The sequence below is a fragment of the Eurosta solidaginis genome, chromosome 3 (assembly GCF_040869045.1).
Source record: "Eurosta solidaginis isolate ZX-2024a chromosome 3, ASM4086904v1, whole genome shotgun sequence".
Classification (NCBI taxonomy): Eukaryota; Metazoa; Arthropoda; class Insecta; order Diptera; family Tephritidae; genus Eurosta; species Eurosta solidaginis.
Genome location: NC_090321.1, coordinates 215,206,689 through 215,226,454, shown reverse-complemented (window position 1 = coordinate 215,226,454; position 19,766 = coordinate 215,206,689). Strand labels below are relative to the sequence as shown.

The 19,766-nt window shown below is 35.5% G+C and overlaps 1 protein-coding gene across 13 annotated transcripts in view; it reads left to right on the top strand.

The window, feature by feature from the left end:
- brp (bruchpilot) overlaps positions 1-19,766 on the top strand; it is a 191,528-nt gene that overhangs the window by 67,246 nt on the left and 104,516 nt on the right. The window contains exon 1 of one of the 13 annotated variants that reach the window (XM_067775043.1): positions 17,352-17,580. The exons of the other annotated variants lie outside the window; for them this stretch is intronic. Coding sequence (XP_067631144.1) covers positions 17,554-17,580 — 27 coding nt within the window. The 5' untranslated portion in view covers positions 17,352-17,553. Of the gene's footprint in view, positions 1-17,351; positions 17,581-19,766 lie in introns of those variants that run through there. 13 annotated transcript variants of the gene reach the window in all.

Below are 19,766 nucleotides of genomic sequence, written 5' to 3'. Positions count from 1 at the left end.
AAAGGGGCGTGGCACCTCCCTTGCAAAATGAATATGTGGTACTACATAACTCTGAAGGTATTCATGCTAGAACATTGAAATTCGGTAAGGAGTTATATGAGGTCAATCCCTAACAGCACCAAGAAAATGTGGGGTGGGGAAGAAGGGGGCATGGCACCTCCTATATAAATGGAGTCTATCATACTACATATATCTGTATGTAGTAATGGTAGGATAATGAAAATTGGTAAAGAGCTATACGAGGTTAAGTCCTAACACCTCCAGTAAAATATGGAATTGAGGAAAAGGGATTTTTCAGAACTATGGCTGCCATACTAACTTAGGTTATTATAATGCTAAAGTTTGACTACAGAGTTGTTTGGCTGTTATTCATTTTGGATGTGTAATAATCTTCCGCCGTTAAAATTTTTTGTTAACTTCAGTCTATCCACATCTCCTATCTATATATATATATATAAAGTTAGAATTATGAATGTTTGTATGTACGTATAAATCGGGTTGCGCCCTGAACGGATCGGCCGATCACAACTAAATTTGAATCACCCACTAGAAACCTTCCACAGATTGTCATAGGCTAAATATAACTTCAATATAAAAAAAGTGGTGGCAACTACCATACAAATGGAATAATGAAAATTTGTAAGGAACTATATGACGTTAAGTCCTAGCAGCATTTCCTAAGCATTTCTGCTTAATTTGATTAATTTATTAAATGGCGCTGCAAGTCTTAGACTGAATCCTTTAGAATTTAAGGTGGGCTTTCTTGTTACTTGCTGGAACAGCGGAAGTTGAAGTACATGCGTGCTTTTTCGTCTATAGACGCCTTTACGTACAAAAATTTACTCTCTTTAGAAATAGGAGAGGGCATTTTGGCGGAAACTCCTCAGCAGCAGCTTTTGCTAAACAACTTCTTGAAATTAAAAAAAATTCCTATTTCTTTACTAACAGATTTGATTTCTTTTACTGTAAGTTTTTGAGAAATTATCACATCAACTGAAGCTTTAATAGCTAATGTTTCTTCCAAATATTGAATCTATCTTTACAAACTATAAATGGCTTTGAGAAAAGGCATTTTAGGCACCTTAAAACGAGGATGTTAATATCACTAGAACCAAGACAACTTATCACTCTATTAACACAGTCGTGGAAGAGTTCCAAGCTATGTATATCCGATTAAGTTTATTAGCTCTTTTGAGCCATCAGAAATGTCTCCTCATCGATTGGTCCTTAAAAAAGGGCCCTTAATATCATAATATATATGCTTCGTTATTTCGATTCTCCACGCTTATGTAGTGGGACAAGGCTTTTCATCACCAAACTTTTACGAATGTCATTGAAGCTATTCATTTTAGCGGAAAATTTCGAAAACAAAATAGTTTAAAACCAAGGATTCCATTGATACCGATAGATTTGTCTTTTCAATTTTAAATGCCTCAAATTTCCTATCCCTATCAATGAAGCTCAAGGACGATCATTAGCTGCGAATCAAGGGATTGATGAGCGCAATAGAAACCTTTATAGCTTGAAAGCTTCTGCAACTAAATCTACCTCAGGGGAATCCTGTTACAAATATGATTATATCATACAACAACAGTCATTAGCTGTAGCAGAAGTCAATCTTACCAACTCATGTTTTACCCATGGCCAGTTACGCGTAGCTTGCATATTTTTATAGAAACGTGGGGTAAAACCCACAGGCATAAGCTAGTAAATTATATAACCCATTGTTACGAATATTAGCAAAACTAAGGTGTGCTGCTATTTCTAGGCCGATGCTAAGCAGTGACGTGAATTCGCATCAATAATTCAATCATTATGTATCTACATAAACGAAACAATAATTACGTATACACATATGTACCATGTACGTATACGAGCAGCGGAGAGTCAATGCACAAACACATGCATATATCTGAGGTACTCCTGAAAGTATGCAATGAGAGAAGCTATAAAATCGTGCAATTGTAGTTACAGTTGAGAAGTTTGAGAGCTGATGGCAACTAGTAGATTCTGGAAGCGCCTAGAAGATGCTAACGTTGAAATCAGAGATTATAAAAGGCAGCAAAAGTAGAGGCGCTGAAATTCAGTTTAATTTTAGCTATCAAGCAGTTATTGATTAAGCACGCAATCTGTCGGGTAATAGTAGAGTTTCATTTGAGCTATCAATCAGTTTGGTTGTTAAGCAAGCTAGTTGCAAAGTATAAGTGTTACTGTGAAGTACTTTAATAAAGGCCATTTTTCCATTATTCAATATTGGAGTTATTTATTCAACAGTTTAGCGATACGAACGTTGGCATAGATTGCAAATAAGGGGAATTGCAGCAAATTCGTTACACCATATAAACTGTCATTTCTGTCTCCTTTTTAACGACTAGTAGCTTCGAATACTTACGAGAGATAAGTGATTCATTGTCATAGCCATTTCATACAGACCACAAAAAACGTGAATCTTTGCATCCTCACACAAAGTACCCACCTATTTTTTATTTTTTATGTATCTTAAAAATCGCTTAGGTATGTACATCCGGTCACTATATATTTCGTATACTATACAGCCGAGTATTTGGATATTACGAATGGGATAAGATTATTATTCAGCCCCATTCATGAAAGGTATGAAGTCTTCGGCGCACAGCCAACAACAGTACCGTGCTTACTTGTTGACTTTTAAAGATTAATATACGAACGTGGCTTGATTACGAAAACAATAATTTATCTATATAATGGGAGAACAACAATGACCTTAACGATACATCGTTGCATGCAATTTAAATTTAAATGTCAAACTATTGATTTATCGATGCTTTATAGTTTAATCTACCATGGAACGTGCAATAATACCAAACATATCACTGTTGGTGTACATTAGACTGGGTCGAAAAAAAAGTTGCTAATGTCCGCCCCTAAATTTGAAGAGTATGTTGAGGGGGTTTCGGAAAAATTTTTTTTAATTTTTTGATCCTTCGAAATACAGCCGAAACGGTTTTTTAATTGTAACTTGGTTATTTGACGTCCGATTTTTAAAATTGATATGTCATTATTTTGGCCTTGAGGGGCTTCACATTTCCGTTTAATGTGCTTTTAAGCTATGAAGTCGTTTTCACATGATTAGGTCAGCTAACAAAATCCCCCCCCCCCCCCTAATGCATATTTTTTCCCTTACCAAACGAAAGTACTTAAACATTCAAGAAAATGTTGCTTTGAAACCATATTACTAAAATAATAAACAAAGAAGTTATAGCACTTTCAATATTTATTGCAACTGTTATTTTACCTGATTCTTATACCTAGACCTGAAACTCATGATATTTTTGGAGAAAAAATTGCAGAGTTTGCATTGAAAAGTTAATAAATATATGCCAAATATCATGAATAGTTCCCCTATTCAAAGTAAATAAGTGAGTCAAACCTGTTCTTTCGTATTTATAATAATAACACTATGCGGCAAAATTTCTTTCTGGGTATTGGACAAAACCCACTTTTTCGTAGAGATTGAGGCTTAAGTAAACAAAGTGGTATCTCCGTTTTTCGAACTTAGCCTCCAAATCTTAATCTTATAACTATTACAAATTAATCTAGACACATGAATAGTGGAGGTACAGAAAACAATGAAAGGGAAACAAGGAAATTAGATGACATAAAGATTATTATAGAAAGAGTATTTTAGTCAAAATATAAAAGAAATATCAACATTAGCGAAGTATTTCAGTATAATACTTTTAAAGTTGCTACTATTCAGTCCTACTTTTATTGATTCGGGAATTGAGTCCAAAGTCTAACAGTGCTAATAAAAAACAATCTGCTAGACATTAAGTATTTGCACACTGGAACCACCAATTTAAGGTTTCTTTGAGATACTTGGGGACCTTACATTCTAATAGTTTAAACATGAACATGCAGTTTCTGGCAGCCAAGTAATTAAGGATGTTGCATCCCAGAATTTTATACCTCCAGAGTGTTATGTGATCGTATCGACCTACCCCATACACGTACCTGGTAACATTATTGAAGGTTACATTGATCTTGTTGGCGGACTCCGAGTCCGAGAGTTTAGTATACACAAGTTCAAAATATGTGAAGTGGGGTACAATTAGCCGCATTGCAAGCTAACGACGTGTTTCCTCTGGTGTGAGCAGTGCCGATATGCGTAAGGTACGTAGTATTACATAAACATTGCGGAGTACTTTATTAATATGGTCGAAAGAAGTTTATTTGTTATTTAATACAAAGCCTAAATTTTTAACTTTGTCAGTGGTACTAAGGGCCTGCGAGCCGATCTTTAAAAATGGAATACTTTCAGGATGGATTTCATTTTTGGATATCGGCATAACGTACGATTTTGCAGCGTTAAGACATAAAGCATTGTTTTTAGTCCAACAGAATACAGCAGACAGATCACAGTTTACTTTGAAGCATAAGTCTTCAACGAGGCCAACACGATTAGAAAGGTACAACTGAATATCATCAGCATATGCGTGGACGTTAACATGCTGTAACGAATTTACTTGCAAATCCTCTTATTTGCCCTTTTGCTAAGTTCGTATCACTAAACTGTTGAATAAATAATTCCAATATTGAATAATAATGGAAAAATGGCCTTTATTAAAGTACTTCACAATAACACTTATAATTTGCAACTAGCTTGCTTAATAACCAAACTGATAGCTTAAATGAAACTGACTTTCAAAATAATACTGCTATGGCTCGCTAGATAGCGTCTTAATCGAAACTGCTTGATAGCTCAAATCAAACTGAATTCCAGCGCCTCTACATTTGCTGCCTTTTATACTCTCTGATTTCAACGTTCGCATCTTCTATGCGCTTCCATTTCCAGAATCTACTAGTTGCCACCAGCTCTCAAACTTCTCGGCTGTAACTACAATTGCACGATTTTACAGCTCCTCTCATTGCATACTTTCAGGAGTATCTCAGATATATGCATGTGTTTGTGCATTGATTCTCCGCTGCTCGTATACGTACATGGTACATATGTGTAGACGCAATTATTATTTCGTTTATGTAGATATATAATGATTGAATTATTGATGTGAATTCACGTCACTGCTTAACATCGGCCTAGAGATGGCAGCACCCCTTAGTTTTGCTAATATTCGTAACAATACTTACACACAATACTAAAACACATCATTGACAAACCTACTAAATAATGGAGGACCAAGAACTGATCCCTGAGGAACATCTGCTTTAATGGATTTGAATTGTGACCAAGCTTTCTCTCCTCTGACCTTTTGTTCCCTACCTTGGAGGTAACTAGCCATGACTTTAATGGAACTATCAGAAAAGGCAAAGAAGTGACGGAGTTTCCAGCACAATAGCTCGTGGTTGACCAAATCGAAAGCCTTAGAGAAATTCAACATGCAAAGAATGGTTAGGTCGCCATTATCAAATTGCCCTCTGATGTCATCCATGGTTTTTAACATAGCAGTGGCACAACTGTGTTTAGGCTTAAAGCCAGACTGCAGAGGAGAGAGCAAGTTGTTTTCTCTAACAAAATTATATATTTGTTCAGTCATTAAAGATTCACACACTTTTGAGAACGATGGTACGATACTAATCAGTCTGAAGTCCGAAGGATCCGCAGCTAGCGGTTTCTTAGGGACAGGCACAACTATTGCTTTCTTCCAAGCAGAAGAAAAACAACCACTTGTAAAACAGTGGTTAATAATGTGGGTCAGAGGATTTACATTGCTACGCAATGTTCCACGTGTCAAACTAGATAAGCATTCACATATAACTAATAACCTACGCAATTACTCTTTAACATACAAATAGGTACAGTTACGATAAAATTATACAAAGTGCATTGTTTCCAAGCACATTTGCTAATATAACAACCATACGTTGAGCAGCAGAACGCAAGCAGGGAAAGAGATCTTATAGCGATTTAAAAAAAAAAAGTAGTAAAATTAGCGCAAAGTACTTTCATTCTTTTGATGGCCATATCACACTTGATGGAGTAATTTTCTTGTCTTCAAAGCTGCCAATTCAAGGAGATTGCTTAGCATACACACACACTTATATGTAGCATCGTCAAGTTGGTAGTAAATATTTTCAAGTGCTTGCAATGGGGAAAATTAAGAAACTCAGTGGCTATTATTGAGGTAATTGTTTACACTAGAGCCATCGTTATAAACATGCCATTAGTGTTAATGTAAAATACTTTGAAAATAATTCGTTTTAATTAATGCAACAGTTTTCTGCAGAATTCAATTATGATTACATGCAAAAAGCTAACGCTCATACCTTCATTTACAGTTCATTTCCATTCAAATAAATTTAAGTCCTTTTCTTCCCCAATGGCACTTTTTCCGACCTAGTGCAAAGACTTAGTACAAGCTCTAATTCTGCACCTTAGCAGTGCTTTTAACTGACACTTTTAACATTGTGAAGTTCTACGAATGGCATTTGTCCCAGTTTGCAGACTTTTTGAACGCGGTCTTAACTGGTTCAGTAAGGAGTGGTTTTGAAATAGTCGCAGCCTTTGATTAATAAGTTTAATACATAAAGCTCCGACTTGGGAATTTTCCCCCCAACTATATTGGTCTTGGTCCGATTAGTACCTGTAGGCGAGAGGTGCACTCAAGAGCATCGTAGATCTTTCGAAAAACTATTCGCCGTTCACCCACATGTCACACAGCCTCAATAAAGCAAGCAGTCAGTCAGTTTTAGCTTTTACTTTAAGCAGTAAATATCTCATGCGTAAATTCTATGCTAGAACATTATCCATGTAAACACATACTACAGCAAAAAAAATATGCGTTTATTTTAAGCTCCGGCGCACAGTGTCGCGAAGCGGCCAAAAATCAAAAAAGTTCATCGATAGATACCTTTGTAAAACTCTGACAAACGATGGGGAATACATCCATTAAATCATTTCGAACAGTATTTTTATACTCAGTTGAGCAGAGCTCACAGAGTATATTAACTTTGATTGGATAACGGTTGGTTGTACAGGTATAAAGGAATCGAGATAGATATAGACTTCCATATATCAAAATCATCAGTATCGAAAAAAAATTTGATTGAGCCATGTCCGTTCGTCCGTCCGTCCGTCCGTCTGTTCGTTAACACGATAACTTGAGTAAATTTTGAGGTATCTTGATGCAATTTGGTACGTAGTTTTCTGGGCACTCATCTCAGATCGCTATTTAAAATGAACGATATCGGACTATAACCATGCCCACTTTTTCGATATCGAAAATTTCGAAAAACCGAAAAAATGCGACAATTCATTGCGCCAAAGACGGACAAAGCGATGAAACTTGGTAGGTGGGTTGACCTTATGACGCAGAATAGAAAATTAGTATAATTTTGGACAATGGGCGTGGCACCGCCCACTTTTAAAAAAAGGTAATTTAAAATATTTGCAAACTGTAATTTGGCAGTCATTGAAGATATCATGATGAAATTTGGCAGGAACGTTACCGTTACTACTATTACTATATATGTGCTAAATAAAAATTAGATAAATCGGATGAGGAACACGGCCACTTTTAACAAAAAATTGAATATCTTTACTGTATATAAGTAAATTATGTCAACATTCAACTCCAGTAATGATATGGTGCAACAAAATACAAAAATAAAAGAAAATTTCAAAATGGGCGTGGTTCCGCCCTTTTCATTTAGTTTGTCTAGAATACTGTTAAAGCCATAAGTCGAACAAAAATTTACCAATCCTTCTGAAATTTGGTAGAGGCATAGACTCTATGACAGTAACTGTTTTCTTTGAAAATGAGCGAAATCGGTTGAAGCCACGCCCAGTTTTTATACACAGTCGACCGTCTGTCCTTCCGCTCGGCCGCTAACACGATAACTTGAGCAAAAATCGATATATCTTTACTAAACTCAGTTCACGTACTTATCTGAACTCACCTTGTATTGGTGTAAAAAATGGCCGAAATCCGACTATGATCACGCCCACTTTTTCGATACCGAAAATTATGAAAAATGAAAAAAATGCCATAATTATATACCAAATATGAAAAAAGGGATGAAACATGGTAATTTGATTGGTTTATTGACGCAAAAAATAACTTTAGAAAAAACTTTGTAAAATGGGTGTGACACCTACCATATTAAGTAGAAAAAAATGAAAAAGTTCTGCAGGGCGAAATCAAAAGCCCTTGGAATCTTGGCAGGAATACTGTTCGTGGAATTACATATATAAATAAATTAGCGGTACCCGAAAGATGATGTTCTGGGTCACCCTCATTAATACCATTCATTTCATACCCATATCTTACAAACAAATTCTAGAGTCACCCCTGGTCCACCTTTAGAACTATGGCCGACTCCCTTTTAAAATAATCTTTAATACCTTCCATTTGATACCCATGTCATACAAACACATTCCAGGGTTACCCTAGGCTCATTTTCATACATGGTGATTTTCCCTTATTTTGCCTCCAAAGCTCTTAGCTGAGTATGTAATGTTCGGTTACACCCGAACTTAGCCTTGCTTACTTGTTAATAATAGACTTGCGCGCTTTTATCGAGACTTCCTTAAACCTGGAATTTTGTTAATTGATAATTTTGCCCACGGTTTTTTATGAAAAAGGTCACTGAAACAAACCTAAATTCAGAGCTTGTTAGTAAATTTAAATATCTCAAATGAGTTTTTTATTAAATTTGGAAGTTTTCCATACATGGCAACCCTACTTTTTTATTTATTCATCGATCAGGTGATGAGTGCCGTTGAAGGCACATGAAATTTCGTCGAAAAGCCCTTTATCGTAGAAATATAATCGGTGTTTTAGCCAAACTACTGGCAAAGGACAGCCACTCAAGATAAACTTTTTGTAAAGTATTTTCATGCTGATTTCTTAGAAGTTGAACCGAAGATCTTCGACGCGGTAGGCCATCTCCTCCCTTCTCCCTCTTCTGCTCTTGCTCCTCCCTTTTGTAGCTTTGTCTAACTCAAACTCTTTCCCCTTCCCTCATTTTTCCTTTCTCTCAGTTCCTCTATACAAATTTCTAGTAATCCGCTTTCAAAATGAAGGTATGCGAATTATTTATGTTGACAAGTTATAAAAAAGCGCATCATAATTTAGATGTTTTCACCTAGATCGGACCCATGTCCACTACCCAGAAGAATAGCGTCCTAAGAATCTAGACAAGAAGACACAAATGTAAGCTGCCGCGTCCTAGATACTATTTTTTATAATTAACCTATCTCTGATTGATTGAATTGATCCGTCTCTGGTCAAGTTCCCGATCAAAGTACCGCAGGAAAACTTTCTGAGCCGTTGTGAAAATTTAACAAAATCGGTTGAGTGTAATGGAAGGACATATTAGTTAAATTTTTATCAACCATTTAAAGTCTTAACAGAAGAGAAATCGAAATCATAACGAAGTGAAAAGAAAATGCTCACATACTTACATATATTCGTAGGTAGAAAAGCTTTAACTAGCTGACCTTTTTCACCATTTGATCCTATTATACTGGTCTATAAATACCTCACATAGACTGAATGTGACCATAGTGTTGGTTTTTTAAGAAGGAAACCACATTTTTTTTTTTTTTTTTTCGAAATATAACGAAGATAAATATATGTAACGCGCCGGACGCGTGCGCATCTCACGCAACCAATATAACCTTCTCTTATCAAATAACAGAAATCAGCTGTTCTATCAATCAATTAAAACTTACAGCTTGCGCTGCCTTCTGGCGTATGGGAGCAACTGCCGGTTATGCAGTGCAAAAATTCACACAATTTCTATGTGTGCTCACAATCGTTTATTTTTAACAAATTATTTTAATAAAATATAGCTAAACTAAAGCACTACGACCAAAATTTCCCAAGCTCGCTAATAGTCCGAATCTCCATCTTTACAACCAAAACTTTATTTATAGATTTGCATTCCAAATAAGAGCGAAAAAGGGACCCGCACATAAAAACAGCAATTAGAAATAATATACATATATGATGTAAAGCTTAATCACAGTAAGACATTTTTGAATCGAATGATTTTTTTTTATTTATAGCTATATAAACTACAATTTTACTTTGTTTACCACATTTTAGGCGTGGCAGGCCTCCGTTCGGGATTCCATTCCAAATTGATCATCAAACATAGCTAAGTTTTAAAATTCAGAACCCCCTTTTCAAATCAGAGCTTTCTGTGTTAGAACTATTATATTACATCGCTATTTTAGGACTTTGTGTTTTGGGATTTATTCACAATAGGTCTTTATTACTTAAGATTTTTAACCCTTGAATAAGCCATGTTTCAGTTCTGCAACATAATTTTTAAATTACGTTATCTTCGAGCTTATAGTTACAACTGCAATCGCTTTTGTGTGTTGGGTTTTTTTCTACTGTACTACTATGTAATGCTCATAGCCAGTAACTGTAAAGAAAAGAAAAAAATATACTAATCTACAATTATCGGACATACTTTGATCATTCTTGGCCTTCATTAGCGTAAAAAGTTAATAATGCTCAAGAAAGTTTATTTATTTTAAGCGTAAACCTTGGTTTAATTTGCCAGAACGTAAGGGCCTCGCATAGTCTGCTTGTTTTGAGAATAAGTGTGTACATTTTTGTATGGAGTGTGTTTTTTGTTGTTAACAATCACATATCCTATATTTATTATTTAAGAGATTTCGAACATTGAGTCTGTTTAAGTGACCTAAACCATGAACATTTTTCGTTTGCTTGTTTCATTAGCCATTGAGTTTGTTTGTAATTCTCAACTGGTTAGTGAAATATTCTAAAGAAATATTTTAAATTTTTTATCCCAAAGCGGGATTTTTCAAAGCAAATTAAGGTGGCTCAAACCGCAGCCAATACCTTAGAGCCCCCAGTGCTCGCCTCCAATGAATACATACAAGGTGTAACAGGCGCATAGCGACCTCTCTCTAAACAATAAAATAATATAAAGTCCACTAAATATAACAAAAAAACTATTCGTCCGTCGAATCACCAACGCTAAGACAAAGTCAATCTAGTCGAAAGGATAATTTTCGATAGGAAAAAAACGTGTGCTCTAAAAATTACAATTAATATTTTAAAATCGATATCATTCTTGACTTTTGTATAAACATTTACTAAAGTTACACGATCCTCCATAGGCAAGCAATACTGCAAGCTATGAAGAGCATAGATTTGCTGCCATCTACATAGCATACAGACAAGACAGAAGTAAAATTTCTACACAAACAAATACAAACTAGTGAAACTGTCGCAAAAGGAAAATCCAATTTTTTTTATTTCACACCAAAATCACACTTATGCACATACCCTACATACACGATGTGTAAATGAGTACAAGGATAGCAGTGGTCACAAAAAAAGAAAAATAATAAAAAAGCAACTAAAAACAAATTTGAAAACAAATGAAAAAAAATTATGTATAGAACAACAACTTTCAATGCACTGGTTAATGCTCAGCGTAGTGACCAAGCAGTAAATATAAAAACACATTCATAGCAGCGAGCAAAACAAACATACACACACACGCGTAAACGCATGGTATCAAGTAAACAAAGCAGACAAATCAATAACACCAAAACACAAGCCACAAGATAAGCTTACACTTAGTATGCTGATGCGTAAGCGCAACATAAAAGCTTTCTAGCTATCTAAATTCACAGAGGCAAGCTCTTGTGTGATGTATGAACCATGACGTCGAAAAGTAAAAAAAGCTCTTCTGTGGGAGAAAGTAAAACATGCATGCACGCGAGCAAAATAAAAATTACACTCTTAACTTGGTTGCTAGAAAACATAGAAGGTGCAGAAAAAGGAAATATAGAGAAAATAAAAATTACTTTCATATATGTATGTATGTAATTGAGTGCTTTTACTGAAAGCTTTTATGTCACATGCGCACTCTACCATAAACACTTGACTGCATTACATATGCGAAAAATGCATTCACTCTCAATGCAGCGCATGGCCTTTTTGTAGCACAGCTCAAGGAGCAATGAAATGCTCTGAAAAAGAAGCTTTTGCAAGCACCAACTGCTTAAAGCAGTTGTATACGCAACGTTGAGGTTAAAAGACGGCAAACGGATAGAAAGCATTTAAATAGAGTGTTACTAGTTCGACTGGCTTCAAGTTAATACAAGCGCGCATACACACGCACTTACACATATATAGTGATTTAGTCAAATACAAAAAAAAAAAAAGAGTGTAGTGTGGGGGCCAGCTAAGCTATTTTGTAGACAGGCAGTCGGCCAGCAAGCCTCCGTAGCAGCAGCAGACGTGCAGAACGCGTGTAACGTGGACGATAAATCGTATCGACATATAAGAAAAACGCGGGCGCAGACGGAACGTCGGGTGTTTGTGAGTGTGTTAAGTGAAATGGAATAATTTCCCAAAATTAGTAAAACAAGCAAATTAATAAAAGCAAATTTATTAAATGCTAATTAAAGCTTATGAATGCGTAATATTTTCATGGAAATTAAAAACTGAAAAAAAATAAATAAATAAATAAATACAAAAGTGCCAAACTTCATGAAAAGTGCCTGCTGAAGTTAATTCAAACTTCATAAAATTTATAAAATTTAAATATGTCACATGCAGCGCGTAGCAGCTGCTGAGCATTGTTGTTGTTATAAGTTTAAAGAAATCGTCATGAAAAACTGTGCTATATATAGCCTAGTAACGGTCGTGTGATTACGTGTGATAAATTTGAAAAAAAAAAAAACGAGTCCTTGAAAGGGATGCCATTCAGTAGTTGTGCCTTTTCAGCAATTCAAAATCACAAGTCAAACGAAAAAAAAAATATTTTAGTGCTTTACAGTGCTTCTGCTGCCATCTTCCGTTTTGCTGCTTGTAAAAACAGTGAAATAAAATTTTGTATGAAATAAAGTGAAATAAAATTTTGTGTCACTAACAAATCAGCCTTGCTTAACTACATACGTGAAAAAATTTACGGTTTGAAATTTACTGTTAAAAATTTACTGTTAAACATTTGCTTTTAAATGTTTTTGTTTTTTTTACTGTAATTGTGACCAAGAGTAAAATCGATAATTTCATACTAAGAAATAGCGAAGCGTAGAATTACTAAGAAACAAAACGAAGCATACGAACTTAAAAGGCAGCGCAAGCAAACGCCACAACAATAACAACAATAGCAGCTGCAACAATAACAATAAGCGTATAAATAAAAGCAATAATAGTGTTAGCAGCTATGGCATAAAAGTAACAAAAAAGAAAAACAACGACAACGAATTCGAGACAAATAATAAATGAACTAGCAACAACAAAAACAAATTGCTAGTAACAATAAACAACGCAGCAGCAGAACAGCGAAGTTCAGCATTTTTTTTTTCATAGCATACGCTTAGGGGCAAAAGCTGGTAAACGAGAGTCGCGGAAACAGCGTGAAACAATAACAGGAAAGGAGTGTAGGGAATACGGGGGAAACTTGGATAATAAGATAAAAGCAACATAAAGCACAATTGTTTAAAGCTAGCCAATGAACCAACATATGAACAAAAACTAAGAAAACAAAAAAAATTATAAAAAAAAAACAAAAACAAAATAATAAAAATTATAAAACAAAACTTTGCAACGCGCAAGTCACGCGTTTTGCGAAGTTTATAAAAAAATTAAAAAAATATAAGCATCATCGTAATAAATTACTGTAAATACAGAAATAAACTTTGCTGCGCGAAACAAGGAACAAAAAAAGTAGATAATCACAACCAGTTGAGTTTTTCGTCCATTTCTTTAAATCTTACCTGGTAGGGTCTGCTGTTCCAAATCTGCTTCCTGGTGTTTCTGAACAATTACAGATGGGGTCCCTCTCAATCGCCGAACATGTTTTTAGGTTAGGTTCAACTGGTCGATCAATAAAGACCTCACATAGACCGAATGTGTTCACAGTGTTACCAGAATTTGTTTGACGACTAAACGGAAGAATCCCAATTAGGCGCCAGGACATATGTTAAAGAATAACTCCGTCCTTTTGGCAAATACTAACAGTTTTTTAGGACCCAGCTGAATTGCTGTCTCAAAATCTGGCAACTCTGCCACCCCTAAAGCTGGAGCCTTGACCTGGCGAGCGCAGGACATGAACATAGAACGTGCTCAACCGTTTCTTCATGCAGCTCACACTTCCTGCACTTGCTGTTACTGACGAGGCCTAACTTATAAGCATGTGACGCTAGAAGGCAGTGTCCAGTCAGTATGTCAATTGTGTGCCCAAAGTCTTCTCTCTTCAGAGATATGATCCACTTTGTGAGTCTAATGTCGTAGGCTTAGCACAACAACTTAGAAATTTTGCAGCCCATCGCTTTTTTGCACGCCTTTCCTGCCTGATGGATCATATGCAACTCCTGCCTCCTTTTGATTTCTCCTAAACGGATTAGGACGTCTGTCGTCGACTTAGCGAATTTTGTACCCTCCTTTGCCAACTCATCGGCCTTTTCGTTACCTTCTATTGCTTTTTGACCGGGAACCCAGTAAAGATGTATGGCCTGGCCTGAGCGAAGTTTTTCCAATGCTGATGAAGTACTGTGTGATTTTATTGCCTTAATCGCAGCCTGACTATCAATGTATAAATTGACGCGACTGCAGCTTAAGCAAGCATACTCCAGAATTTCTGCTGCTTTCTTCACTGCTATAATTTCCGCTTGAAAAACGCTGCAGTAATCTGACAGCCTGTAGGATCTATCTATTTCTGGGTCGACACAGTAAAAAGCAGACCGCACCCTATTCCATTAATTCGGAACCTTCCGTATACACGTGTATAGCATGCTCTGCCATTTCTGCACCCCGACAACAACTCCCCGGCTCAATTGTGGCCCCAACATCCCTTCGGACCTCATGCACTTTTAGAAAAAAGTGATAAAAAAGAAACTCTCTTTTATAGTTAAGAGCAATGTTGAACCCAATTAGCATTGGTTTCGTTGCTGCATGCTCTGCTGTCGCTTACTTGGCCCTCTTTTGATGTCAATACACCGAGTTATCGAAAGCCTTGGAGAAAGTCTCTTACCATATCCATATTTATAAGCGTGAGTGTATTTACTTCCACTCTGTGTTTTTACCTTGGATAAGCTCTATCGGCTCATGTGCGTCGTTGCTGTTGTTGTAGCAGTCCGAAATTACATAAGGGTTGAAGAAATTTATTGAAAATATTAAGTCTCAGCCATTTGTCGCAATATCTGGGTCCTCTCCTGTTTATGCTTTTTATTAATAATATCGGTTACTGCTTCAGAAACCCCAGTGTACTTCTCTATACTGACGATCTCGCACTCTTTCATGGAATAAATTCCTCTTCGGATGCCTCCCTTCTGCAAAGCGGCCTTAATAATCTGGTTTATTGATGCCGTACCCACAATCTTTTCCTAAATATGACGAAGTGCTTCATTAATGTCATTCTCGAAATCCTTTCGCTCCTATTTTTCATCCTATGCTATTTCAGGCTGACAATTGGCGTTCGTTAGCGAATGTGTTGATATAAGGGCTGTTACAGAAACTTCTGCAAATTATGAACTCCCCATTTCATAAAATTTTTTAAAATATTTTAGCTTCTAAAGTCAAGCTGTCAACAATGCCAAAAATTAATACGAAGGAAGAATTTTGTAAAAAAAAAAGTGTAGATTTAAACGAATGATCCCAATGTTACTTACGCTCGCCGACTAGCTAGACCCATGAGGAAATTGTGGTCGCCAGAGCCTCGGCTGTTAAAGAAACAGGATTCGCCACGGGTAGGTGAGGTTGGCAATTGAGTTAGAGAAGCAATATATTGTGCCGGGAATCCCTAAAAAAGGGTTGCTCTACACAACCGCTTGAATCAATTTGGTATTTTAGTTGCCTCCCACGACAAGCGACATACCTGCCGCAGGTACATTCTAAGCCCCTAACCCGCTGGGTTTGAGTTGGAGAAAAATGTGCTATCCCCAGTTCGGGAAAACCGATCCCTATTAATAAGAAACGTTGCCAAAATAGCCAAGACCACACATCTGCAAGTCACACGAATCGAGCAGAGAAATGCCATTCAAACGTACAAAAAGAAAAAAGTTCCGAAACGAAGTGAAAAACAGACGTCAAAAAGCATTTTCCATACACATACACTCTATGAGACCAAATTGGCAAACGAAACTTTTTGTGTGATTATGGAGATATAAAAAGAAAATGTGACTAAGAGTGTCCCTCAAAGTGGATAAAACAAACGTACAAAACTTGGTGTTGGGTCTCTCGAAAAAAGTTTGGTTATGTGGATAGCAACAACAAATTGAAAAAAATAAATAAAATAACTTTACGCACTTTATTAGCATTTTTTAATTTGCATAACTTTTTGTAACAGTCCTAAGATGTTGTCTTTGATACCAACTTCACCTTCAATAACCATATCTGCTAAGTTTTTCTAAATTCCTGCAGAAATCTAGCTTCACATCGCAGATATGCAAACGATTTAGGAGATCGTTATGCAAGGAAATCTCTCCACACCTCTTTGGTGCGCTATGAATTAGAATAATTTATTCACATTGTCTTGTGCTCTATAAATTTTGGTTATCCGTTGCCATCTTATTATTCTCGTTGCAAACTAATCAATTTTCAATTACTTGGAACAAGTAGAATGGTGCAGCTGGTCATGTTTGTTTATGACCTCATTACAGGCTCTTTGAACTGTTCAGGTCTTCCTGAAAATATAAAGCGTTTCATATGTCCCACAGAACTCTACGCTCATTTCTACTGTTTTTGTTTTTTTTTTTTTTGCGTATTTTCTATAATATTTTCGAACTAAACTAAAACAAAAAACGCAGATAAAACATAACAATGTGCAGCGTCAGCATGCAATAAGCGCATTAAAGTAAGTGCAGTGTAAAACAAAATTAAAAAAAAATATTAAATGCATAAATTAAAGTAAAATCTGAGTAAAGTAAATTAGCTTAAAGTTTGTTGTGGGAAACGTGCTAAGAAAAAAATGTTACTCATACGCCGTGTACTAGCAACACATATGGAGCTACGTAGGCGCAATAGTTGAATACAAATACAATTCAGAGAGGGTGCATAACATAAGTTGAAAAATTACAACAACAAAAACGCAAATAACTTGCTTTAACGAGCTACAACGATTAGAGTGGTTTTCAAATTGCCTAGATTTATATTCAAACAACAGCAGCACAATTTCTACAAATTCACTGCATACGTGCCAACAACAACAATTACAACGACATGCTGACATATGTATAAATAGCAGTAATTGAAAAATATTTAACTACATATATGTATATTAGTTGTTCAACAACATAGCAACATTCAACACCAAAGGGATAAATTTTATGGAATAAAAGGCGTACATTGCCCTGCAATTGAAGATTGCATAAAAAATTAAAAGCCAAAAAATCGAGTATTATATTTAGCAAACACCACCCAATACCCAAGCAAAGAGCCACCACAAATCAAAGCAATTTAACCTTTTAGTTAAATAAAAAATTTAAAAATAAACTACAAGCGTTTCAGTTTCCATACAAATCTCAAACGCTACACAGCAACGAACTAACAACAACGCGCTAATACAACAACAACAACAAGGCATTTCATTTATACACATCGCGCCGCACATTAACTTATGGATAATGCCTACGTCTACTATAAGGTAGTATTGAGCGTATTTTTAGTCGCACGCGTGCTACTACTTTTGGTGTTTTTGACGCTCATTACCAGCAACTTTTTTTTATTACAGCATGTTAAATAAATACAACAATGCATATGAATCATTTAATAGCATACGTCATTAACAAAATCATCGTGTATCATCCAAACGCACATGCACCGTTCATAAGCGCACTACTATTGAAACAATAAATCAATTACACAATCAATCACTTAATCAAACAAATATTCAAATAGTGTTAGTTAGCTTTAAGATGCAGTTATGCAAATATAAAAAAAAATTTAAATAAAAACTAAACAATGATAAATGTAAACGAACGCCACTACTACTCCTATGATCACATTTTAAGCATATAAAACTATAACCGCTTAAACAAAATATAAACACGAGTTAACCTAATAATTCTGTTTATAAAAAATATATCCAGGTTAATCAATAAGTAATTTATACACAAGTCGTAATAACAGCTTTTGCACGTACTAAAAATAAAAGATTTTTAAATCGAAAAGTGCCTCCCTATAGTTTTTTTATACTCGGCGTGCTTTGCATACAGAGTATATTAACTTTGATTGGATAACGGTTGGTTGTATAAAAGAATCGAGATAGATATAGGTATAAAGGAATCGAGATAGGTATAGACTTCCATATATCAAAATTAACAGAATCGAAAAAATATTTGATTGAGCCATGTCCGTCCGTCCGTTAGCACGATAACTTGAGTAAATATTGATATTGTAACGAATTTACTGCAAATCTTCTTATTCGCAACCTTCTACTAACGTTCGTATCGCTAAACTGTTGAATTAATAACTCCAATATTTAATAATGCAAAATGGCCTTTATTAAAGTACGTCACAATAACACTGAAACGGATTTTCAAAATAATACTGCTATTACTCGCTAGATAGCGTCTTAAATCAAACTAATTGTTGCGCCTCTACTGTTGCTGCCGTTTATACTCTCTGATTTCCTCGTTCGCATCTTCTAGGCGCTTCTATTTCCAGAATCCAGAATTGGCCATCAGCTATCAAATTTCTCAGCTGTAACTACAGATGCACGATTTTATAGCTGCTCTCATTGCATACTTTCAGGAGTATCTCAGATATATGCATGTGGCTGTGCGTTGCTTCTCCGCTGCGTGTACGTACACATGTGTAGACATAATGATTGATTCGTTTATGTAGATACAAGTGACTGTCTGCTTTATTGTTGTTACGACTTCATTTACTTAGCATCAGACTAGGGATGTGAGTATCACTTAGTGTCACTAATATTCGTCACAATATATATTCACAAAATTTGGTACACTAGCTTATCTGGACTCAGAATAGATTGGTATTGAAAATGAGCGAATTCGGATGATAACCACGCCCACTTTTTATATATTTAAAATTTTAGAAAACACAAAAAACCTGATAATTTAGTAAATAATACACCTAGAATATTGAAATTTTACTGCTATTGAGACTCTTGATAAAAATTTAGAAACATTTTTAAAAATGGGCGTGGCACCGCCCACTTGTGATATAATCAATTTTACAAATATTATTAATCATAAATCAAATATCGTTAAACCTATCGTAACAAAATTCGGCAGAGAGGTTGCCGTTACTATGAGGAATGCTTTGAAGAAAAATTAACGAAATCGGTTAAGGACCACGCCCACTTTTATACAAAAGATTTTTAAAAGGGTCGTGGACGAATAAAATCAACTATATCTTTGCAAAAAAGAGCTTTATATCAATGGTATTTCATTTCCCAATTGGATTTATAACAATAAATAGGAAAAACTTCAAATTTTAAAAAATGGGCGTGGTCCCTTTTATGACTAAACAATTTTCTATGTTTCGGGAGCCATAACTCGAAGAAAAATTAACGGATCGTAATGAAATTGTGTACACATATTTTCCTTATAGCAGAAAATATTTTTAGTAAAAACGGACGGGATCGGTTAAATACCACGGCAGCTTAGATATAAATCAAATTTAAAAGGGTCGTAGACTAGAATAATAAGCTATAACTTAGCAAAAAATAGTTTTGAATCAATGATATTTCACTTATAAAGTTTCACCGTAAGAGGAAATGGGGAGACATTTTTTTTAAACGGGCGGTGCCACGTGTTATGAAGGATAGTAACTTATCTGAATTGAAATGTACAATTGAAGCTC